Source organism: Lontra canadensis, unplaced genomic scaffold, assembly GCF_010015895.1.
Source record: "Lontra canadensis isolate GAN:19392208 unplaced genomic scaffold, GSC_riverotter_1.0 scaffold1, whole genome shotgun sequence".
In the NCBI taxonomy this organism is placed as follows: domain Eukaryota; kingdom Metazoa; phylum Chordata; class Mammalia; order Carnivora; family Mustelidae; genus Lontra; species Lontra canadensis.
Window position 1 is genome coordinate 89,694,121 of NW_022630995.1, and position 22,821 is coordinate 89,716,941.

The 22,821-nt window shown below is 36.9% G+C and overlaps 1 protein-coding gene across 4 annotated transcripts in view; it reads right to left on the bottom strand.

Annotated features, from left to right (window-relative positions):
• Positions 1–22,821, bottom strand: part of NDST3 (N-deacetylase and N-sulfotransferase 3) — a 182,007-nt gene that overhangs the window by 99,639 nt on the left and 59,547 nt on the right. For all 4 annotated transcript variants that reach the window (XM_032858859.1, XM_032858829.1, XM_032858839.1 and 1 more), the window contains exon 4: positions 17,363–17,517. In XM_032858859.1, the coding sequence (XP_032714750.1) occupies positions 17,363–17,517 (155 nt within the window). The remainder of the gene's footprint in view (positions 1–17,362; positions 17,518–22,821) is intronic.

A 22,821-nucleotide genomic window follows, 5' to 3' on the forward strand; every position in this document is an offset into this window, starting at 1 on the left:
GTTTTCAAAAATTATGTATTTAAAGACTTTCAAGTAGATGTGAGGATAATATATTTTTATCAAGCAAAAAGTTATGCTATATTCTTTAGAAAAATTCCCCAAAAAAACTAAAAGAAAAAAGAAAAAAATTGGTATTCAGGTATTTGAGCAACACTGAAGAATCATTGTTTATTATAATCTTTGATAATATTTACTTAAATTCTTGCTAGTATAAGAATGGTACTTTACTTTTGAAAATTTGAATATAGTCTACACAGGATGTTACATTAGTTTCAGGTGTACAACTTAGTGTGACTTAATAGGTTTATACATTATACTATGTTCACAAGTGCAGCTACCATCTGTCCCATTACATCACTATTACAGTATCATTGACTCTATCCCTTATGCTCTGCTTTTTATTTCTGTGATTACCCATCCCATATCTGCAGGCCTGTATTTCCCACTCTCCATCACCCATTTTGCCCAGCCTCCTCCCTTCCCCTCTCCCCTCTGGCAACCATCAGTTTATTCTCTGTATTTATAGTTCTGGTTCTGCTTTTTGTTCATTTATTCTATGTCTTTTTAAAGATTCTATTTATCATTGGATTCATATGGTATTTATCTTTCTCAGTCTGACTTATTTTGCTGAGCATTATAGAATAGTACTTTACTTTTAGATTTTTCTGTTTTAATCTTTATAAACAGAACCTTTTAATTTCCATTTATGACTAGACTTGTTGCCTATTCCCATATTTCTCAGATTAGCAACTTTAAAAACCACTATAATTAGAAAACCCCACAATGGTAGGTAACCAAACAGACATTCTACACTCTGTAGTAGAAAAAATCTAAAATTTCATTACAATGTAGTTTGGAAAAAACTTGTGTTTCTCTACAGTTCATTTTGGTTATATGTCCCACTTCCTCAGCATATAGACTTTCGTTCTTTGGTTAACCATACCATAGTACTGAGAATTTACATTTATAGTTCACATGGGTTTATGATAAGGTAGTAAGTTTTGGAGTTGTTTCTAGAAAAAAAAAAACCTGTTTTGCTTTGCTTTTTAAAGTGGCTTCCTTAAAAGCTATTGCTTTTCACATAGAAAAGACAACATTTTTCCAGATGACAGGGGCATGTTTGAAAAATGAAATTAGAACCTTTGAGCATAGAATACATATAAGTGCACACATATGCATATATGCACACAGTATATATGAAGAAAATGATTTCTGAAACTAGGCCTTTAAATTATAGGAACATTTTAATGTTTCTAAAAACAATGTGTTTTCCTAAAGTTAAACTAATGGCCGCACCGGAATGTTAGCCTATGAGAGCCCACAGGGCCTGTAGCATCTGGAGGTCTGTAGCAGTTGCTGTGATGGGGGGAAAGTAAGAAATGGCAGTGCAGGTGGCCCAATATATGTAAAATTACTATCCCAATGAAGCTGACTTTCTTCTTCACTTAGAACAAAACCAGGCAAGTCAGGATTGATCTTTAGGTCAGGGAATTACTATTTGGAACTGAATGCTAACATTGTCAGTATTAAAATATGTTCCTGTGACAAATGATGTTATCTCTGATACGGTTTGAAATAAAAGATCCTAAAAGAAATAATTACCTGAGTATAGGAATCTGATTTTTACTGGTTTTTTTAATTGTGCAAGTAGTTACTAATGTTCAGATTTAAAATTCTGTGCTGCTTTGATATAACCTGGGTGGTTTTAGAGTGGTTTTATATTCAGGTGCTAAATATAAATGCACTATCTTTAATCTATGGTCTAATCTTGAGCTAACATGTGTAATTTTCCACCTATAAATTTAGGGAAGAAGTAACCTCCTAAAATGTAATTGGCACATTTACACAAATTTTGTTAATATTTATAGATTTGGCCAGTAGATTTATTTCTGTTTTTTTTTTTTTAACATGGTAATATTTAATTCATCATATAAATTTCTGTTTGCTGGTTGGTATGTGAAAACTCTGCTGTGATGATCATGTTATTTTTAATATATTTGGCTTAAGAGTTTAAATTCATCCTATGTCAGCAGTTATTGTAAAATAAAGAGTTTGGCTGGTCTTCATCATCCCCAGTTCCTGGGAGATAAGCCTGAAATCCTCAGATTTTTAGAGTGATAGGAATGTCTTTGTTATTGATGGTGGGCCCCTGAGACCATATCTGAGTCATGCTAACAAGATGACTCAGAATGTGGTTTGGCCGTGCCAGAAGGGCCACCCATGAAATTAGAGAGGAAGGACTTTGAGCCAGGTGATATCGGCCTGACTTCCAGGGAGTGGAGGAGAACTAGACGTTGAGTTCAATCCCATGACCAGTGATTCAATCAATCGTGCCTATGAAGTGAAACCCCAATAAAAACTCTGGACACAAGGCCTAGTTGAACTTCCCCGGTTGGTGATTTTCTTATGGGTTCAGAAGGAAGGTGATTTCTTTGTCTCACAGTTTGGATTTAAAAGAAGTGTGCTACAGTAACAGGAGTCTTTGGATTAAAGTGTTAAAGGTATTAATAATGAAATTTTGTGAAATAGAATGACATTTTTGTAACTCCTAAAAGAGAAGTATGACCTTACTACTCTGAAGTTACTCAGCTCTAGAAAAGAATATATAGTGTTTCATCAACTACATAGTGAGAAAATAATCTTATTCTTCCCATATCTAAAGATACCCAAATCCATGACAATGGAATGGTCAATGTCAACCAAGAGTCTCAGGGATAGGGAGAGCATAATGTCATGGAGAAAGCACAGATGTAGGATTCCTGGGCTCAATCTCAGTGCTACCCTTCATTCATTGTGGGACTTTGGGCAGGTCTCACTAAGCCTCACTTCCCTTGTTTGCCAAGTAGGGGTAATAAAGTTATTTATAAAGAGTTGTAGAGAATGACAGATATAATATAAACAACATTATTGGTCAATTATTGTGTAATTTCCTTTCATTTTATTAACATTATTCTCTTTGTGTTTTAAACAACAAAAGGACAAGGAACAATGTTAAACTAAGAATCCTTCTGCATCACTTCTACCCTTCAAAAAACTCTTTGGGGCACCTGAGTGGTTCAGTTGGTTAAGTGACTGCCTTGGGCTCAGGTCATGATCCTGGAGTCCCTGGATCAAGTCCCACATCCAGTTCCCTGCTTAGTGGGGAATCTGCTTCTCCCTCTGACCCTCCCCCTTCTCATGCTCTCTCTCTCATTCTCTCTCTCTCAAATAAAAAGAAAATCTTAAAAAAAAACCAAACCCCAAAAAACTTTTCAGAATTTTTAAAAAAATTTCACTTATTTATTTGACAAAGAGAGAGAGAGAGAGAATCCACAAGCACAGGGAGTGACAGTGGGAGAGAGAGAAGCAGGATCCCCGCTTAGCAAGGAGCCCCATGTGGGTCTTGATCCCAAACCTTGGGATCATGACCTGAGCCAAAGGCAGATGTTCAACTGACTGAGCCACCCAGGTGCCCCGAGAATTCTTATTTACGAGCAGACATTCCTTAAAGAAGATACAATATCAGTATCAATCTTATCTAGAAAAAGTTTTATTAAAAAGTAGGTTTTTTTTTCTGAAAAAAATAATTGATACTATGTATAAAGTGGGAGGTAAAAATACTCCCGGCAAACCATAAATTTGATAAGGCTGTAGTAACAATATCAGTAAAAACCCACCTTGATAACACATAGTCCCCTTCAAGTGCTACCCCAAGTTAACAGCTTAGTTATTTGAAAAACTTAAATGAAATTTAGTACACCCAATGCATTAAGAAATTCCAGTAACAAAAGTTAAGCTAGTGATTTAGTACCAATACTGAAATTTAATCTTCATTTTCCCTGGTGCCCTCTAAGAAGGGATTATCTGGGGGAAATTGACAGATTTTCTTCTAGTCTTCCCTAATAATTATGTAATTTATTTCAAGTAAGTTTCTATTTAACAGAGCATGCTGTTTTCCTCTCTTCAAGTTCCCTTCAGAATTTTTAAAGTGTCGTCATATCATTGTTGAGTGCTTCATAAGTAAACACACCACTAAAGGGTGTACTTTTGTAAGAGTACTCAAAGGAATGATGTAAACACTTGTACCTTGCATAGGCTAGGCTCATTTTTTTTTCAATTGCTGGCATTTCTTCAAGTAAACACGTGAAGGAGTTTGTAGAAATATAAAAAATGAATTTATGAATATATTTTTTAATGCTGTAGCAAAATAACCAAAAATAATATTATCTGGAGACATAGTAGAGGAATTGGGAGGGTTTAGTTCAGTCCAGCTTTCTGGAGTATGAAGTGATGTGGATGTTTGGGGTCCTTGAAAGGTAATAAAGCTATAAACTATTCAGAGACAGGCTCACATTCCCAAGGTACTTGCAAGCACATTAAATCTTTCTGAAAATCCACAGGATTGATTACAGTAGGAATCTTTAAGTCTGCATTGTACCAATTTTAATTTAAGTTTAATATTCTAGAAAGAAGAGAAAAGTTGGTATTGCTCTTTGTTGTAACTACTGCTTACCCTCTGGTATTTAAAATAGCCACCAGGATGGTTAACACTTGTGGTGCTGGCTGCACAAACACAGGAAATTACATAAATTATATAAAGAGCTATTTATAAGAAAAACATGGTGAGAAGTAATTCTCATTATAAGGTTTTGGTAATAGCATCAGCCATGCCATTGATACTGATATTGACTGCCGTTACCAAAACCTTATACTTCCCTAGAGAGTTATTTTAAACAAATTCAGAATATTAAAATCTGACTTTTTGGGCTTTAGAGCTTGATAGCCCTGGGGTCAAATCCTTTCTCAGCTTTCCACTGACTGTGCGAATTAAGGAAGATTATATAAGCACCCCGAGCCTTATTTTCTGCACTTACAATATGGAGTTGATCAGCCTCGCAAGTGGTTGGGAGGATATTAACTGAGGACACATGAAAAGCACTAAGCACAGTGTCTGGCAAATACCTGGAGGCTCAAGTTTCTCTTCCTACATTTTGTCTGGAGAGTCTAGAAACTTTCTAATTGAAATGCAAGGTCCTGTTTCATGCAGGGGAACAGAATAATAGAATTTCAAATTTCACCACCTTCCCTGATCTGAGCACAAATTAAAGGGAAAAATGGAGAATTAAGAAGGTTAGTTTGGATGTTGCTGCAATGATCAAGGTGCAAACTGAGAAATGTGAAAGTGGAGTGGTAATAGAAAGTATCCAAATGGAGCAGGATATGGTGCAAAGAAAGAACTCACAGAAATTGTTGAATGACTGTGGACATGGAGTGGGAGATAGGAAAATGCCAAGCAGGTGCAAGATTAGCATTTGAGCTGACTTGACTGTCATTTCTTCTTTTGCCATCACTTCCATCCCTGCCATGTTTATAATCACCTCTAGCAAAAACAAGTGTGCCTTCCATTTTAACTAAATGTAAGACACTCAAGAAGGAAGGAGCAGTCAAAATTTAGTAGCAGCATGCATGGATCTGGAAATAAACCTTTCCCCGGCTCCATCCCCACATCTGACTCCAGCCCACCACTAAGAATTTCTTGGAGAATTCATAAAGGCTTTGAGTTCATTTTGTGTCCAAATAAATTTGGGCACTGAGGGACTATTTTCATGTAGGACATGTACTAAATTTATCTTTCTTTTTACAAAACCAGTTTAAATCACCCTATATGCACTGGAGATGCAATGTAGAATTTTTTTTTTAGAGGAAAAAAAAAAGGAAAGGAATCGAAAAGAATAGTTTTCCACATTCTCCAGCTTGTTATGGAGTCTTCCTATAGAATAGAAAAGTCTTCCTATAGAATAGAAAAAAGTAATCTGGAAAGGCATTTGCAAAGAAAAGGACTAAGATCCTGAGGTAATCAAAACCACTTTCAAAAGTGTAATGATGTATCCAAATGAGAAAAAAAATGCTGTGCCACTATGGGAATGGACAGGGGCCAGTATCTTCATGTAGGTGAAATCCAGAGTTTCTAAGTAAAAGCAGCAGATCATACTTGCATACTTTAAATAAGTATGCATAGATAGAAAATTGGGAGGCTCAAACCTTGATGTTATTTTTGACTTGTTATTACCTTTTGCTTCCTCATCATCCATCCAATAAGAAGCCCTATTGATTTTATTTCAGAAAGTTTTCACATTGCTCTCCTTTGTATTCTCACTGCTCTTGGTTTAGTTAAAGCCTGTCTTTATTTCCTCTTCCTTAATCACTTTCATAGTAATCCAATTTGTCTACTTCCCTCCAGTCTCTCTGCTTTTCTCCATTCTCACCACTCCCACTCTAATATTATGTGACTCTACAGTCTATGTGGAAGTGACAGAACTCTGGGAAGGAGATGACAGTGTCACCTTGGAGTTCAAAATGCTTAAAATATGTAATTCTTGTAATTAGATACGAAATTTCAATTTAGGAAAGCAGATTCTAAAACATTCTGATGAGAAAATGTGAAACAATTGCCAGAAATACACTAAAGGAGTACAACTAAAGAAGGATAGCTTCTTTAAAAAAAATGTCATTCTTTTTGGAGAATATAATTATTCAAAACAAGGAAGAAAACATCTATTTAACATAGCGATTAAGAGTCAGAAACATCTGAATTCAAGTGCCAGATCTGTTGCTTAGCTGTGTGGTTTGGAGGAATTACTAAACCTCTTCAAATATCAGCTTTGTTTTCTAAAAAATGGAGATGACATCAGTAGGGCTGTCATGAGGATTAAATTTTTTTAAGACTTTTTATTTATTCACTTGAGAGAGAGAACATCAGCAGGGTCAGGATTAAACATGATTAATAAGAGAAAAAATAAGATTATTAATTAAGAGCTCCAGCCACATAGTGAAGGGTCAATATTATTAGCAATTGTCTAAAGACTAACTCTGTACAGGGCCCTCACACACACAAGGGTTTAAAGCAGGTACGTGAGATGAAAGGAAGTACACATAACAAAGGATGAAAACAATTAATGAAACAAAATAAACAAAAAAGTAAAAAAGTTATGTGAAGGAGGCTAAAGTTCAAAGTGAGTTTTTTCCATAAATTACTAATTAAAAATAATTCTAATCAGCAAAAGATACATAAGTAAAATTATTCCATGTTCAAAGTAGGAGAGGGGAAGGCTGAAATACTTTGATGATCTGGGTAAAAAGCAGAAATGTCCAGTATCTCTTCTGATTCTACTTTCCCTATCAAAGGGAACAGCTTTTCAAAATACATATAATGGTAAATATGTAAGCTTAGATGAAAGACATGATGAACTAAATTGTAAAGTATTTCAATATTTTCGAGGTTCAGAAGAGCACGTTTTAAAATAATTAAAAAAACCAATTTGTAGATTTTTAATTAACGTAAGATGTGCTCTTCTGAGCCTGTTCAACTTGATCAATAATGATGAAGATGCGAAAGTCATACTGACACAATATACTTGTAAGATATATGTATGACACAAAGCTAGGGAAGATGTAATGCATGTTAAATAAAGAATCAGTCTTTACAAGAATGTTGATAGACTGAAATACTGAACACATAACAAATAGGAAACGTTAAAGGGACAGTTTTAATCTCAAAGCTAGCATTTAGTTAACAAAATCTATTGGACAAAAACAAATACCTGAAGGCTTACTAAATAGCTCATGGACAGAAGGTCTGGCAGACACAGATGTTATGTGATGGTTTAAAAAAATGTGATCTTTGGCTACATAAATAGATATAAAGTGTACATGGGGGTGTCTGGGTGGCTCAGTGGGTTAAAGCCTCTGCCTTTGGCTCGGGTCATGATCCTGAGGCCCTGGGACCGAGCCCCACATCGGGCTCTCTGCTCAGCGGGGAGCCTGCTTCCCTCTCTTTCTTTCTCTCTGCCTGCCTCTCTGCCTACTTGTGATCTCTGTCTGTCAAATAAATTTAAAAAAAAACTTTAAAGTGTACATGAAGGGAAAAATTATTTTACTGTTTTCTGTTCTAATAATGGTCAGATTAGGGCAACATATATTGGGAGGCAGAATGACAAGTTTGAGGTTGTACAAATATGGCAACTGGGATGATGAGGGGATCTGAAAACCAATGGACTGCTTCAAGATCCATAACTTAGACAGAAGCATATATAGTGGTATTAATCATGTCTCTTTATTTTCTATATTTCTGATACTTTGACATCTCAGACCTTCCTGACCTGCAAAGACTGCCTCTCCCATGGCTATCCAGTTCCTAGAGATAATTAAACACCTACCCAAGAGCATGTTCTTCAAGCACAAACCAACCAGTTCAGGCTCCCACCTCTCAACCACTTCCTTCTTCTTCTTCTTCTTCTTCGTTTTTTTAAATTGTGTTATGTTAGTCGCCATATAACACATCATTAGTTTTTTTTTTTTTTAAGATTTATTTTTTTTTATTTGACAGACAGAAATCACAAGTAGGCAGAGGCAGGCAGAGAGAGAGGGGGGAAGCAGGCTCCCCGCTGAGCAGAGAGCCCGATGTGGGGCTCGATCCCAGGACCCTGAGATCATGACCTGAGCCGAAGGTAGAGGCATTAACCCACTGAGCCACCCAGGCGCCCCCATCATTAGTTTTTGATGTAGTGCTCCATGATTCATTGTGTGTATCACTGAGTGCACCATGCAATCAGTGCCCTCCTTAATACCCATCAAACACTTCCTTCATAAGCTGAGTGGCTTCATCCCTGCCCTAATCACCTCCGGGTCAGGTATGGCACAGTTAGAAAGAATCCCTTTACAAATGTGATCGCTGAAATTGTCATCCAACCAGCCAATCCTAAACCTGTTTACCCTGCCTTGTCTTGCCTATCCTGTAGAAACCACACTAAATGCTCTTGCCTGTGCAGTCCCCCTACTCTGTTTCTTGACTGACTTTAATGCTACCCCATGGTTTCCTGGATGGTGTGGTGTGCTCTCTCCTCTTTGGGAACTGAGAGTGTCAAGCTCTCTTTCCAATGGCAGTCCTCTCCTGATCTGATGATCTCACCATACCCAAATAATAATAAAACCTACATTTTTAAACAGTAATGATAAAATTTTAAGATCCAGAAGAATATTTATTTATATTTTCATCTACCAAACATTGAGGACCTACTAGGTGTCAGTCACCATTCTGTGTATACAACTACCTAGATTAGCAGAACAACTCTACTCAAATGTGTGGGATTGTCTTCCTTCTTCTAGAGCTTACCTTCTGAGTACACTCATTCAAACTCCTTGTAAATCATACAATTGATTATATTCAAGGGGTAATATTCAAAATATTTACCAGTCAGCATTCTATGAACTGATCACTCAAAACTGCTGCTAAATGTAGAGCTGGAGATGGATGCTGGCCACTCGGAGCCAGGCTTCGTTAGTTGCTGAACAGTTGGGAGCTTTGGGGCATCCTGGGGTAGGGTCTGAGGTGGTAGCGGGGGTAAGGGTAGTAGCACTGACACATTTCAATATTGGAATCACTGGCATGGCCATACTAGTACTTTTATATTGAATATCAGTCTTGATAATATAACCTTTGGTCTCCTCTTGTCTCTTGTCCTTACCAAGTTCCTTCAGCCATTGTTTTTATGAAGTAAATTATAGGCTTCACCTTATTAGTCATTGTGCCCTGAATAATGGCTAGTGTCTTTTTTAAACTGCGCTACTTGGATAACTCAGAAGTGGTTTACCAGCTCAGGGTAGACTTTTCTATCTTGACTTGAACACTCTTTCTATTAGGACTAGAATTGTGCTTTGTTTTCAATATCAATAAAATAAAGATCTAATGTGTCTTTTTTATAAGGTGCTTCACTGAAGTGAAGATGATGGAATTCATTCATTCTCTAGCTGGCAAGCAAACTAATTAAAAGATTATCATATATTCCTTAAGCCAGCAAGTCTTTCAATATATTTTAAATTACATTTTGATACTATAATCTTTATTTCCATATTAGAAAAGTTAATGCGCTCACTAATCTAAAAAGTTGCTCACTTGACAATAGACGTTTCAGCTAATGTGAATTAGCAGTTCTGCTGAACTTGGAAAAGAAGGGGGCCAAAGGACACTATTTGAAGGAATAATGATAATGCAGTAAAAAAGTACAATCCTTGACAAGATTTTATGTCTTCAGGATCAGAAACATTGTTCTACTACTACTAATTTTAATAATATTGTCTGTAACCATGTTAAGTATTATCTGATATTGGCAGTGAGATCTATGGTAAAAATTTCTACTAATTATTTTATCATTAAAATTAAGCCACCATAATTTACCAAAAATGTTAGATCTAATTCTTCAATTGAGAGTATATATCTTGATGATTTTTTGAGGCTTAAATGCAATAAGTTATTTACTTATTGAGTGGAATTTTGTCCAATTTTAAAAGTTGTACAATAGATATTTCAAACTGTGTTGTAGGTCATTAACAAATGTTATAATTAATCCTTGCCTCAGATATGGTACCTTTCAAAAAAACCCACCCTTGTTAACATTTCATTTTAATACATGAATTAGCCCATATTTGATAACTAAAAATATTTTCTAATCAGCCTTTAAAGCTGTATTTCCTGGTGGCTGTAACCATCAAATGCAAGTTTGCTTAAAGGATTTACTTGACTTTCCATAATAAGCTATTAGGCAGAGCTTTCAAAGCTAAATTAAAATGGACGTCAAATTCTCTTGTGAGACAGAAGTGGCCACATTGTGAAAAAGGATAATAGATCAGATGCATTTGCTAAAACTGAATGAAAATAACAGGTGTGTTTGGCTGTATAGATGGTGATAGAGAATGCTCAAACAAAAGAGTTTTATGTCATAGTCTCAGATTCTCTTACCTGAAAACATACTTTAAATGTTTTCTAATTCAATCACTTATTTGAATGCCGAATTTCATCCGTGAGCTCCCATCTTTTTGAATGCCCAGTTGCTCCTAGAGCAACGCTTTGGTTCTTTCTGTGTTCTTTCATTTCCTTAACTGGGAGAAATGCTTGGCTCATGTTAAAATTCAGAGCCTCCAAGCTGGTGGAGAAAGCAGGATGTTGCCTAATTTAGATGTGTGCTATTATTAGTACAGGGTTAAGCTTTTGCCTATTTCATCTAGTGACTTGATAGTTGATGCAAAATTTCCTCCAGAATAGTTTCCAATGAATTAAAGTAGCCTCTTTATCCGTGATAAGAGATACTCATTCTTGTGGAAAGTTCCTCAGATTTAGTTGTTTGTTTCCTTTCCCAACATTTCAGAAACTGCCCATCTTAGGGAACCTTGGGGAAAGATGCCTTAGGAGACCAACCTGTAGTTCTCAGTTTCTCTTGAGCTATCAGAATTACCAAACATGCCTTTGGATTACCAGGCAGAAGTGAAACCTAGACTTACTCCTTTGAGTTGGGTTGACAGGCTAGTGAGAAAGCCTGGGGGGAGAGGGTGTGTCACAATTCATACAGTTTTAGAAGACCTAGATTTCTGGGCTTAATTCTACCCCTACTGAGCTTTATAATCCTGAGTGAGTTGCTGTATTTCTCCGATTTTTAGTTTCCTTATCTATAAAGTGAGAATAAATATACCTACAATTCAAGGTTGTTATAAGAATAAAAGGGAATAACACAATATATAAAAAACTAAAACCCTTTTCTCCTTACCTCTTTATCTTTAGCAGCAAAGCCACTTTGAGAAGTAATGAGAACCCTAATGCCCTAATGAGAAGTAAAAGAGTTAACATTTGTTTAGAAAATGTATAGAATTCACATGAACCAAATGTCATTGCAATACAGAATAAGCTTTTAACCTTGAGGATTTTGTTCCTCCTACCTGTCACTCTAAACACCTGAGAAGCCTAGGCAAAAATTGAAGAGGGCAATTTTCTGATACTGAATATGTAATGATGATAAAAACAACAACTGTCATCTTCTGTTTGTTAGGTGCTAATCACTGTTTGCAATTACTTTACATGTGTATTCTCTTTCATGTGGTTATGGCTGGAAGGGACTGGTCCTCGATTTAGTATTTTTTTCTTATCTGTCCTTTCCTGAAAAAGAAATCCATGGATCCTATATTTGATTAACATTAAAGAACACATTTTGCCTTATTTCTGAAGACCCTCTGTGACTGTTCTCTATGCCTCAAGGACCATAATTTGGGTTGTCAACCTGTAGTTAGGAATGATATTTCCAAGAAAATGTCCTTTGCCTGGCACTTGAGTGAGGAATGAGAATGACCAAATTTCACTTCTGAGTTATTCTTTTAATTTATGATGCTTTTTAGTTGAGAATTCTAAAAAAATGTGTATAATTCCTGTGCATGTCTGTTCTTACTATGTGTACTTTCAAGTATTTACACTTGTTTTAAGTACAAACATAATATTCATTGGTTCATTCATTCAAGTAATAATAGAATACCTATTATCTAGATACTTTCTTAATGGCAGAGGAATATAGATAGCAATGAATGTTATGTCATTCATCAAATCTGCCTTGAAAAACTATTTTCTTTTGAAAGCAAACAAAAGCAACAACAAACAAGAACCTAACTGCTCAGTTCCCAGTTTTTAATTTCTTATTAGCACTTTCTTTCATTCTATTTATGTATTTTCTTCTTTCACAAATTCTATTCTTCACTGATTAAAGAAGAAAATACAAAGTAACTTTCTTGTTCATATCCTTTCTTGCTGATTAATGTTGCTTATATCAGCAAGTCTTAGGCTTCTGAAGATGACAAAATTAATGTTTGCTGTGTTTAGTGCTCTTTATTAGAAATTGAGACATTTACACACTCTTATGTGCTGTTTACCATTTCTGTTTCTATTCTGTGGAGGGAAAAGGAGGCTTTCCATCTCACAAGAGTTTGAAAATTCTATCAGAACATTTTCATAAGACTGGTATGGAGGACACTGTTCTCATCTTCTTGACAAAATGTCAATGAATGGCCATGGTGCACTTGAAGCCACATATCTATTTTGGGCAGTCCCCGAAGTTGAAAGACAAGTATGGGCTCCCAGTGCTATCCGTACAGTGTTTGGTCTTCTATATCCTCAAGAAAAAAAGCACATTCTACAAATTCTAACCTTTTCTTGTACACATTTAAGTAAGGTGACATGTAGATTGATTACCCAAACATCTTGGCTTTGGACGTTTATATGGAATACCACTCTGTGGTAAGTGACTCCAGTACTCTGAAACACTGAGTAACCAAAAAGCCAACAGTTATATGGCCAAGTGGCCAGCCTAGGGAGACATAACCCTTGCTCTTGTTTCCACAGATTGACAACTGCAATCTCTTATGCCATTTTAGGGTGAAATATGTTAGGGATATTTGTGTGATAAATAGAACTATACAGTCTAAGAACATAAAATACTGGGAGCTATGATGCTTAAGGACAATAATGTTGGGAAAGGCATATATGTGGGGAAACCTCAAAATTGAAGAGTCATATTTCAAATCAATCATTTCTAGTTATGGGGTCAGGACTTTAAATCTCTGGTAAAACATTTTCTGTTTGTCAAGGGAGCAATGGTATTTTAGAGTTTTTCAAAATCATACTTGAATTAACCAGGGCTGTGTATTTTAGTTCATTTTGCACACTGGGCTAAGTCTACTATTAGTAGGATTTGCTTAGAAACATGATTTGGTGGTTTTAGAATTATTCACAATATAATTTATGAACATTGTAATATCAACCTTGTGGTTTGCAAATAAGATAAAAGGCTATAACAAATAAGATATATTACATTTCAAATCTTTTAAAAAAGATTTTATTCATTTATTAGAGAGAGAGAGAGAGAGAGAGAGAGAGAAAGGGAGATAGAGAGCATGAGCAAGGGGGAGGGGCAGAGAGAGAAAGAGAAGCAAATACCCTGCTGAGTGGGGAGCTGAACATGGTATTTGATCCCAGGACCCTGGGATCATGACCTGAACTGCAGGCAGATGCTTAAACAACCGATCCACCAAGGTGCCCCTCAAATCTTTTTTGAGTGGTAATTTCTGTTGCCTTGATCATTTATGCTTCAAATACTTATTGAGTACCTTCATGATACAGGAACTGCCATCCTGTGATGAACAAAATATAGTTTCTGCCCCAAGGCACTCCCCACCCAGGGTGAGAGAATGCTTGGGTGAATAGACAATTGCCTCTCTCGAGTTCTCCCATGTGTTTCTGTGCCCGTTAGTATTTTTCATAGAAACACAAATACTGTATGGGCCTGTTGATCACCATATACCATCCCTGCTGACTACATGCACATTCTCTTGAAAACTGTACTCATTAGAACTTTTGCTGTAAATTTCCCTGTCAGGAATCAGAAACCCTTCAGTATAAAACAGTGTATGAAAATTGAAAAAAAAGTGTATGAATCACATGAATGTCCCATCACTATAACATGTGTTTGTAGTGGTTTGCAGTGTGTTTAAACGATTTTCTTCTCATTTCCATTGCCTCTCTGGCTTGAGTCTTCATTACCTAGTTCCCACATTTATGGTCTCCTACATGGTCTTTTCCCTCATCCTCACCATACTTCAGTTCTTCCTGACATGTACATCTTATCCTTATTTCAGGTGTACCTAAATCCTATTGCCATAAGTACATTTTCCTGACCACTTCCAATGACACTTATTTATCTGAATGGTGGGGTTTTATATCTGTACAGTTTGGCACTAGGTAATGGAATATCTCATTTTGTTGGAGGATTGTTTTATGTGCATATTTTGCTTTCCTGGTATAGCAAAAAGCTCCTTCTGGATAGGGAGCCATGTCTTATGAGCTCTGACTAAACTGTCATGTAGGTAAGTCTTGTGAGTGTCTTGTGAAGTTTCTCTTTTTAAAAATTTTTAAAATTCTTTATTTAAATCCAATTTAGTTAATGTAAACTGTATTATTACTTTGAGGGATAGAGTTTAGTGATTCATCAGTTGCATACAACACCCAGTGCTCATGAAATCAAGTGCCCTCCTTAATGCCCATTACTCAGTCATTCCTTCCTCCACCCACCTCCCCTCCAACAACCCTCAGTTTGTTTCCTAGAGTTCAGCATCCCTTAGGGTTTACCTCCCTTTTTATTTCCATCTTATTTTATTTTCCCTTCCTTTCCCCTCTGTTTGTTTTGCTTCTTAGATGCCACATGAGTGAAATCATAGTATTTATCTTCCCCTGATTTATTTTGCTTAGCATAATACTCTGTAGCTCCATCCATGTCACTAGAAATGGCAAGATCTCATTCTTTTTGATGGCTGAGTAATATTTCAGTGTGTGTGTGTGTGTGTGTGTGTGTGTGTGTCTGTGAAGAAGTGATATGTTACCACCTCTTCTTTGATCATTCATCTGTCAATGGACATCTTGGCTCTTTCCATATTTTGGCTATTGTGGACATTGCTGCTATAACCTTCCACTCTTTTCTTCTGCTCCTCGTCTTCTGGGACCCCTATTACCTAGGTATTGTTTCACTTTATGGGATCACTTGAGTTCTCTAAGTCTCCCTTTGTGATCCAGTACTTTTCTTTCTTCTTTTCAGCTTTCTTATTTTCCATCATTTTATCTTCTATATCATTGACTTGCTCTTCTGCCTCATTCTTCCTTGGTTTATATACTCCATTTGGGACTGCATCTTGGTAATAGCATGTTTAATTTTGGCCTAACTGGATTTTAGTTCTTTTATTTCTATAGTAAAGGATTCTCTAGAATCTTCTCTGCTTTTTTCAAGCCCAGCCAGTATCTTTATAATCATTTTTTAAAACTCAATTTCAGACATTTTACTTATATCTATTTTTTTTAAATCCCTTGCAGTGAGCACTACCTCCTTTTCTTTTTTTGGGGGGGGGGAGGAGTGAATTTCTCCATCTCATCATTTTTTCCAGAAAAGAATATAAGAAAGAGAAAAAAAACCCCGATAACAACAATAGGAAAAAACCCCAGAAACAAAACAACACAAAACAAAACAAAACAAGAAAAACAAAACAAAACAAAACAAGAAACATAACAAAGCAAAGAACTAGACTGGGCGTGATTTGGTCTGCTTGTTAAAAGAAATGAGATCCCAAAACAAGAAAGAAAGAAAAACTTATATATATATATATATATATATATATATACAAAAATAAAATAAAGTACAATGAAAGGAAACAAATATATATAACACATATATAAAAATAAAAATTAAAAAGAATAAAAAATGAATTGAAAAAATAACAACTGAAAAAATAACACTGAAAGACTAAAGAATTAAAAAACAACAACAAATGCTATATACTGTTTTCCCCAAGAGCTGAAGTTTTGCAGCCCTCTATGATCAGTAAACTTGTGTGAGCCAGTTGTTCCTGCTGGTCTTCTGGGGGCGGAGCCTGTTGCACGGATTCTCAGGTGCACTTGCCCTCTTGCACATGTGACTCTCTTGCCAGGAGGCTGGACTGTAAGCAGCTCCAAATTCCACTATGACTGTTTTGTTACCTGAGGGCTTTCAGCACTGATGGGTAGGATGAATATGGCAATGCCCAGCTCTCTAGCCCGGGAGCTGAAAATTCGCAACCCCCCTCTTCACTGAGCCCTCACAGAAGAGCGATCAATCGCTCTTTTCTCCCTGGTCTCTGTCTCAACTCTGTTCACCCAGCCTGTGACCGAGCATTTTTATTTCAGGCACATGACTGAGTTTCAAAACTCCAAATTTTATGGACTCCTGCAGTGTGGACCTGTGCTGTTCCTCCTGGGGAGGGAGTGGTCGCGGCATGCACCTGCCTTTTGCTGGACTACTGCCAGGAAAGTGGTCACATGACTGCACAGCTGTTTGCAGTTTATGGCAACACTGAGCAGAGAGCTTGCACCTAGACTCACTGTTCTCAGTTGCTTCCCCACTCCTGGGCCTGGGAAATCTGCTGGGCCCAGGCACCCTCATTCTTCCTGTGACCCCAGGGATCCTGAGACCATGCTGTCACACTGGGATTCTAGCCCGCTTCCCCACCTGAGCACCTTTATGCCCAGGACATCCCCCACTGTAGCAGATCCTAAAAGTTTCGCTTTTGTGTTCCGCTGCTTACCATACCATGCCGTAGCCTCCCTCCCCTCCGCCATATCATCAGATGTAATGCCCCATATTCAAGTCTCTGCACCTCCTATCTTGCATGAAGTGGTCACCTTTCTACTCATACGATTGCAGCATTTCTTTTCTCAGATGTCTCCAATTGATTTTGCAGGTGTTCAGAATGATTTGATAATGATCAAGCTGTATTCATTAGAGGGACCAGGCAAACCTAGGAACCCCTACTTTTCACCATCCTAACTCCACCCTTGTGAAATTTTTCTTAAATTAGACCCTCAACGCCTTAGGCATAGTATTGAGCATCCAATACAAATTCAAAAGTCACATCCTGAAAGGCTCCAATACCAGGTTTTTCCAATGCCAGTGTACACTACAGTTCAATGTAATATTCAAAGTGAGTTACTTACTAAAGCAAATTTTTTGTTGAGAATCATCTGCTCCACCAAAGATGACTCATTATGGAAGAGGTGAGGTTGCATATGGCTCCACATATGAGGAAACCACCAAAACTCATCCACAGACCCCAGAAGATGGTCATCTCCTTCATCTTCCTCTTCAGTTCCTTCAGGGGAAAAGGATTGTTCAGTTAATTCCAGTTACAATGATTGCCTATCACGCCCATGTATGTATTTAGAAGACTCTATTTATACTTTCTTTGATACACAGAAGGCTTTAAACATGAAATGTAACAAAGAAAAACTCGTCCCTCAGGGAACAGCCAGACTGTGACGAAACTCTTTTAAAAAATTTTCAACATGAGCCATGGGTATAGAATTACTGCAAAATGGAAATACGCAACCATTCCCAAGGATATTAGAACTCTTTCAGTATCTGTATAATCTGTAGTTTGGAGAGAATGGGGGGATAAGTAGGAAATGGAATCAAGGGAATGTGTATAAAGAAATGAGTGGCAGAGCTCCAGCAGTAGGTCATTCTGACATGGGTTGTTACACCACAGTCACAATAAAGTAATTCCATAGTTTATTTGGGTTCCTCATTAGCTCTGAGAAGAAGCTACTGAGTAGTTAGTGAAAACTAAGGCATAAATAAGGAGGAAAAAAGGAAAGGTAGGAATTGTTTTTTGGAAGATTAGAGAAAATTGAAGGGAAGAAAGGAGAAAGGATGAAAGTGAAGGAAAGAGGCTGAGAAGTGGTAAAGTCGGAGTAAAGCAAGCCACGCTGCTCCTTGGCGGTACTTGGGTTTCTCATGATTGTCCTTTCTCTCAAGTTCCAGAAGCAGACTTTCTGTCAAGAAACTCCTGTTTCCTTTAGAGTCAGCCCTGTTGTCATTCTTTTGGTTTTTCCTATTTGGGCACATTTTATTTCCTCTGTTTTCCCTGCAGTTTAGGTGAATGGGTGAGAAATTCCTCAATTTTAACTTGAGGGGGATAGGACTCCCTTGGTTTCTTTACCAAAGCCTGGAATGAGAGCCGTAGAGGTTGCCTCACTACTATCTAGGCATATCATAAGATGATATTAATCTCCACAAAATTACACAACCACACTTAAATTTCAGCCACAACACTGAATCTAACAAGCTGCTAGGATATAGAATAGTAGGTTCTTCCAATGATGTTCCCTTTGTGTGGAGAAAATGCTCTCTTGTATTTTCAAAAATTTCATTTTTCTGATATGACTGGTTTTCAATAGTGCCCTATGGGCTAAAGAGGGAGGGCAGACTGCTCTCCAGGCCCAGCCAGTAGTGCCTGCTATTACTGCTCTTCTCTTCATTTTTCCAAGAGAAGGAAGGCAGAGCCCATTGGAAGGAAAGGAATCAGATCCTCTGATTTACTGGCGGTGAAAGTGACTTACCAAAGACAAAGGCATAGCATGAGGCTGCACAGTCCTCATTTATATAGGGACAACAAGGATTAGTAATGTAGAATGAGTGGAATGACATAATTCTTCAACAAGGACAGACTTTAATTTCACTTTTATATGGTTAAATACTCAGCTGATATGAAGAAACTTTTTTCCTTATATATAAAAAGCACCTTTAAATTTAACCTATTATATTTCCCTAATTTTTTCCTCTTCATCACACATTCATGTTACCAAAATATAGTGGAACAAGGAGAGCCTTTAGAGTTAGAAGTTTTCAGTTTATTTGTAGCTTCCAACACATTTGAATTGTGTGATTGTGGGCAAGTCACATAACTCCTTTAATGTCTGTATTTATGCAGGTAAACAATGGATAGCGATAACTATTTTATTCTTTTGGGGAAGGAAGTGGCACTATAATCCTGGCACATATTAGGTAATCTAAAATGCCTTTTTCCTTTCTTTTCATGTTTCTTACCCTTGTTCTCCTTGTGTCATTTACGGGCCTCCTTGCGTTTTATTTTTTCCACGATGATACTGCATGATGTGTGGGGGAAGATCTCACTTGGGTGTTATGTGGCAGATGGGACACTGCTCAAGAATTGACCATGCCATCATATTAACTGACTGACCTGATTAGTGAGTCACCTGATTAGTGAGGCAAAAACATTCTTGGGGCTTCTGAGTGATTATTTTACAGTTCAGGGGAAACGTCTAGAGAGGAATGCAAGGGAATATGAATATATGGATTCAAGATTTAGAGTCTCTGATGACCCCAATCGTTACAGGGTCTTCTTGGGTCCTGCTACCTTTTAGGTGATAAATATGGTGGCCATGGTGAAGAAGCATTTGTTACATTGACTAGTGTTGTTTAAATATGTGGTTTTTTGACATAAGGATGATGTCATTTAGTTTCCCCACAATTAAACATCTCTACTTACATCCAAGAGACTGTCCTCTTTCTTAACATTTTGTATGTCCTCAGGACACCATATTAGTTAAGATTACCATTGGTTACTTATGGCAGTTTTATTTTCCATTACTGAAAAGAAGAACAAGTCTCTGGTTTCCCAGTAATCAATGCATTCCTGACTTCTACCTCCTCTGGATAAAGTGAATGTGGGTAGAGTGAGATGAGATTTCCTAGATTATGAAAACTCACCCCTCTACTGCTTTAAATCTCTATCCCCTATCCCCCCTAACTCCTATCTTTCCCTGCAACTTTCTTCTCATCTCTCCTTTGTTCATTTGGACTTTATGGACTTTAGTTGGACTTTATCCATAGTTTCCTTATCAGGACAGTGGAAAGGTAGCTTTGGAAGGAGAGCTCAGGCATTTGTTGTCCTTTCCTGAATATCATGGTGCCATCTGCTATTAAAATAGTCATACATTTGAATCATGCAGAAATTAGACAAATGATGTCTGCCCTCTGATAGATTTATATAAATTCATAGTGGGCATAAATGTATGCCTTTCCCTTTTTCCTTTATAACTCTGATCTGATTTCATTTAATTCTCCTTTGGGGATGTTTTACATCAGAATTAATTATATTGAGAACAAGTGTCTATTGCTTATTACTTTAAACAGTATGATAAAAAGCAGTTGAAACATAGCTGTGGTTGGATGTCCTGGATGCTTGCCACCCCGTGATCTCCTAACTTTGCCCACCTTTGTTAGAGCTGGAGGAGAGAACCAGAAATCAAATTCCTCAATTTTAAGTGTCATTTCTTAAGGCGTTAGAAAACTATGCTGAAATCTTAGAGTTATTGCAAATTATTATTTTATTATGTATCTATTTAAATAACTGATGTCTCATCAGTATCTTATCTTCTGTTTTTCCTGCTTTGATATTCAAAATCATCATTGATTGAGACTCCACCTTTTGTCAAGCATTGTGTTAACTGTTTTATAAGCATCGTCTCATTTAATTCTCACTAAAACCTTATGAGATAAGGGCTACTGCTAACTCTATTCTTTAAATAAGGAAACTGGTATTTAGAAAGGTGAAATAATTTGTCCCACATCACTGACAAGGTTGGGACAGAACCTGGTGTCTTACTGGGAATTTTTCTTCTGAGTTGTGGGAGGTGCCCAAGTGAGGAAAGAGGAGAAATCTTTGAGAAACAACAAGGAAAGGCAGCAACTGGCTAGAGTCATTCTTTAGCATTCAGCATTGGACAAAAAACCGACTTGCCAGGAGTATTTTCGTATATTTCTATTATGTTTGGGAAAGAAAACTTTTAATTATTCTTAGTTTTTGCAGTGATTTTCTTTCACAACAAAACATGGTCAAATTTTATTTTCTGACTTATAAATTCTAACCCAGATTAAACAACTCCAAATTTAGGGCCCTTAACTATCATGAATTGAACACATTTGGAATTTAGAAAATAAAATCACCATTTAATTGAATATAATATTACTCTTCACATTGGTAATTAATTCTGTGGTACAGTTAGAATTTACCAATATTGTTGGTTCTCCACGGTTTGGGGAAATACACAAACCTAAAGAACGTATAGATAAAGAGAAGGAATGCTTTGCCATTCAGCTTCCTTTATCAAGGATTGCCAGATAAGCAATAAAAATCCAGTTTATCTAACACATAAGACTTGGGCTCTGCCTGACCTAAAGTTGAAACTATTTTTGATACTTAACTAGCTATATGACCTTGGGCCCCTCTAAATTTCTACTTAGAAAGCAAGGGAACATATTCTTTAACTCCTAGGCTTCATTGAAAAGGTACATGAAAAGTGCTTAGCTAAGTACCTACAATACAGTGTTGCTCACTAACAGGGAACTATGATTTTATTTCCTTCATCTCTTATGTTTCTGCACAAACCCTTCAAAAACTAAAATATACCAAACAAAATGGAAACCCTCTCCTGAAAGAAAGTCTTACTATGATGATAGTGCTGTTTTTCTCCTTCCCTTCAAGATTGAATAGAATAGAATTTTTAACAGGAAAAGGAATTACTCATTTAGAAAGAAGACAATGTAATTCAATTAAACATTACAATTTCTAATTTTTGAAAGATTCAGAGTATTAAATTTTACATCTTTTCCCACTAAAAAGTGATTGTATTGTTCAGATAACCCTAGCTAAGTTTTTGTGGAAGCTTTCATATCATACACAGATAATAAGATCCGTTCAAGCCTTGGCCTTAGCTTTATTCTGTGTTCTACTTTCCTTGGCTTGGGTAGTAGACAGCCTTACTGTGAGCTGTGAGAAGTGTCCAAGTAAGGAAAGAGGACAGATCTTTCAGAAACAAAAAGGAAGGAGAGCAATTGGCTAGAGTCACTCTTTAGCATTCAGCATTGGCCATAAAATAAGTTGCCAGAAGTGTTTTCTCCTATTTCTATTATGTCTAGGAAAGAAAGTTTCTTTCTTTCTTTCTTTCTTTAAGATTTTATTTATTTGAGAGAGAGAGACAGAGAGAGTGACAGAGATAGTGAGAGAAAGCAAGAACAGGGAGGAGAGGGAGAAGCAGACTCCCCACTCTTCCTAACGTGAGGCTTGATCACAGGACCCTGGGATCATGACCTGAGCCGAAGGCAAACACTTAACGGACTGAGCCACCCAGGGACCTGAGAAAGAACATTTCTAATTATTCTAAATATTTAGAGTGATTTTCTTTCACAACACAACATTGTCAAATTTTATTCTCTGAAAAATACTAATAGTTAAAATGAAAGTGATTTTATTTTCACTCAGTCATTTGTTCATTAATTCATTTTCAGTAGCCACTCTCCTAGTTGCTGGTGTTAAAGCAGTGAAGTCTTCATGGAGTGTTCATTTTAGTAAGGGAAGAGAGACAACAGATAAATAAAGACAAAGTGCATTCAACACCCATTTATGTTAAAACTCTTAGCCATCTAGGAATAGAAGGGAGTTTCTTTAAGTGAACAAAGAGTGTCTAGGGTCACCTGGGTGGCTCAGATGGTTAAGGGTCTGCCTTTGGCTCAGTTCATGATCTCCAGGTCCTGGGATCAAGCCCGTGTTGGGCTCCCTGCTTCTCCTCTCACTCTGCCCCTTCCCCCTGCT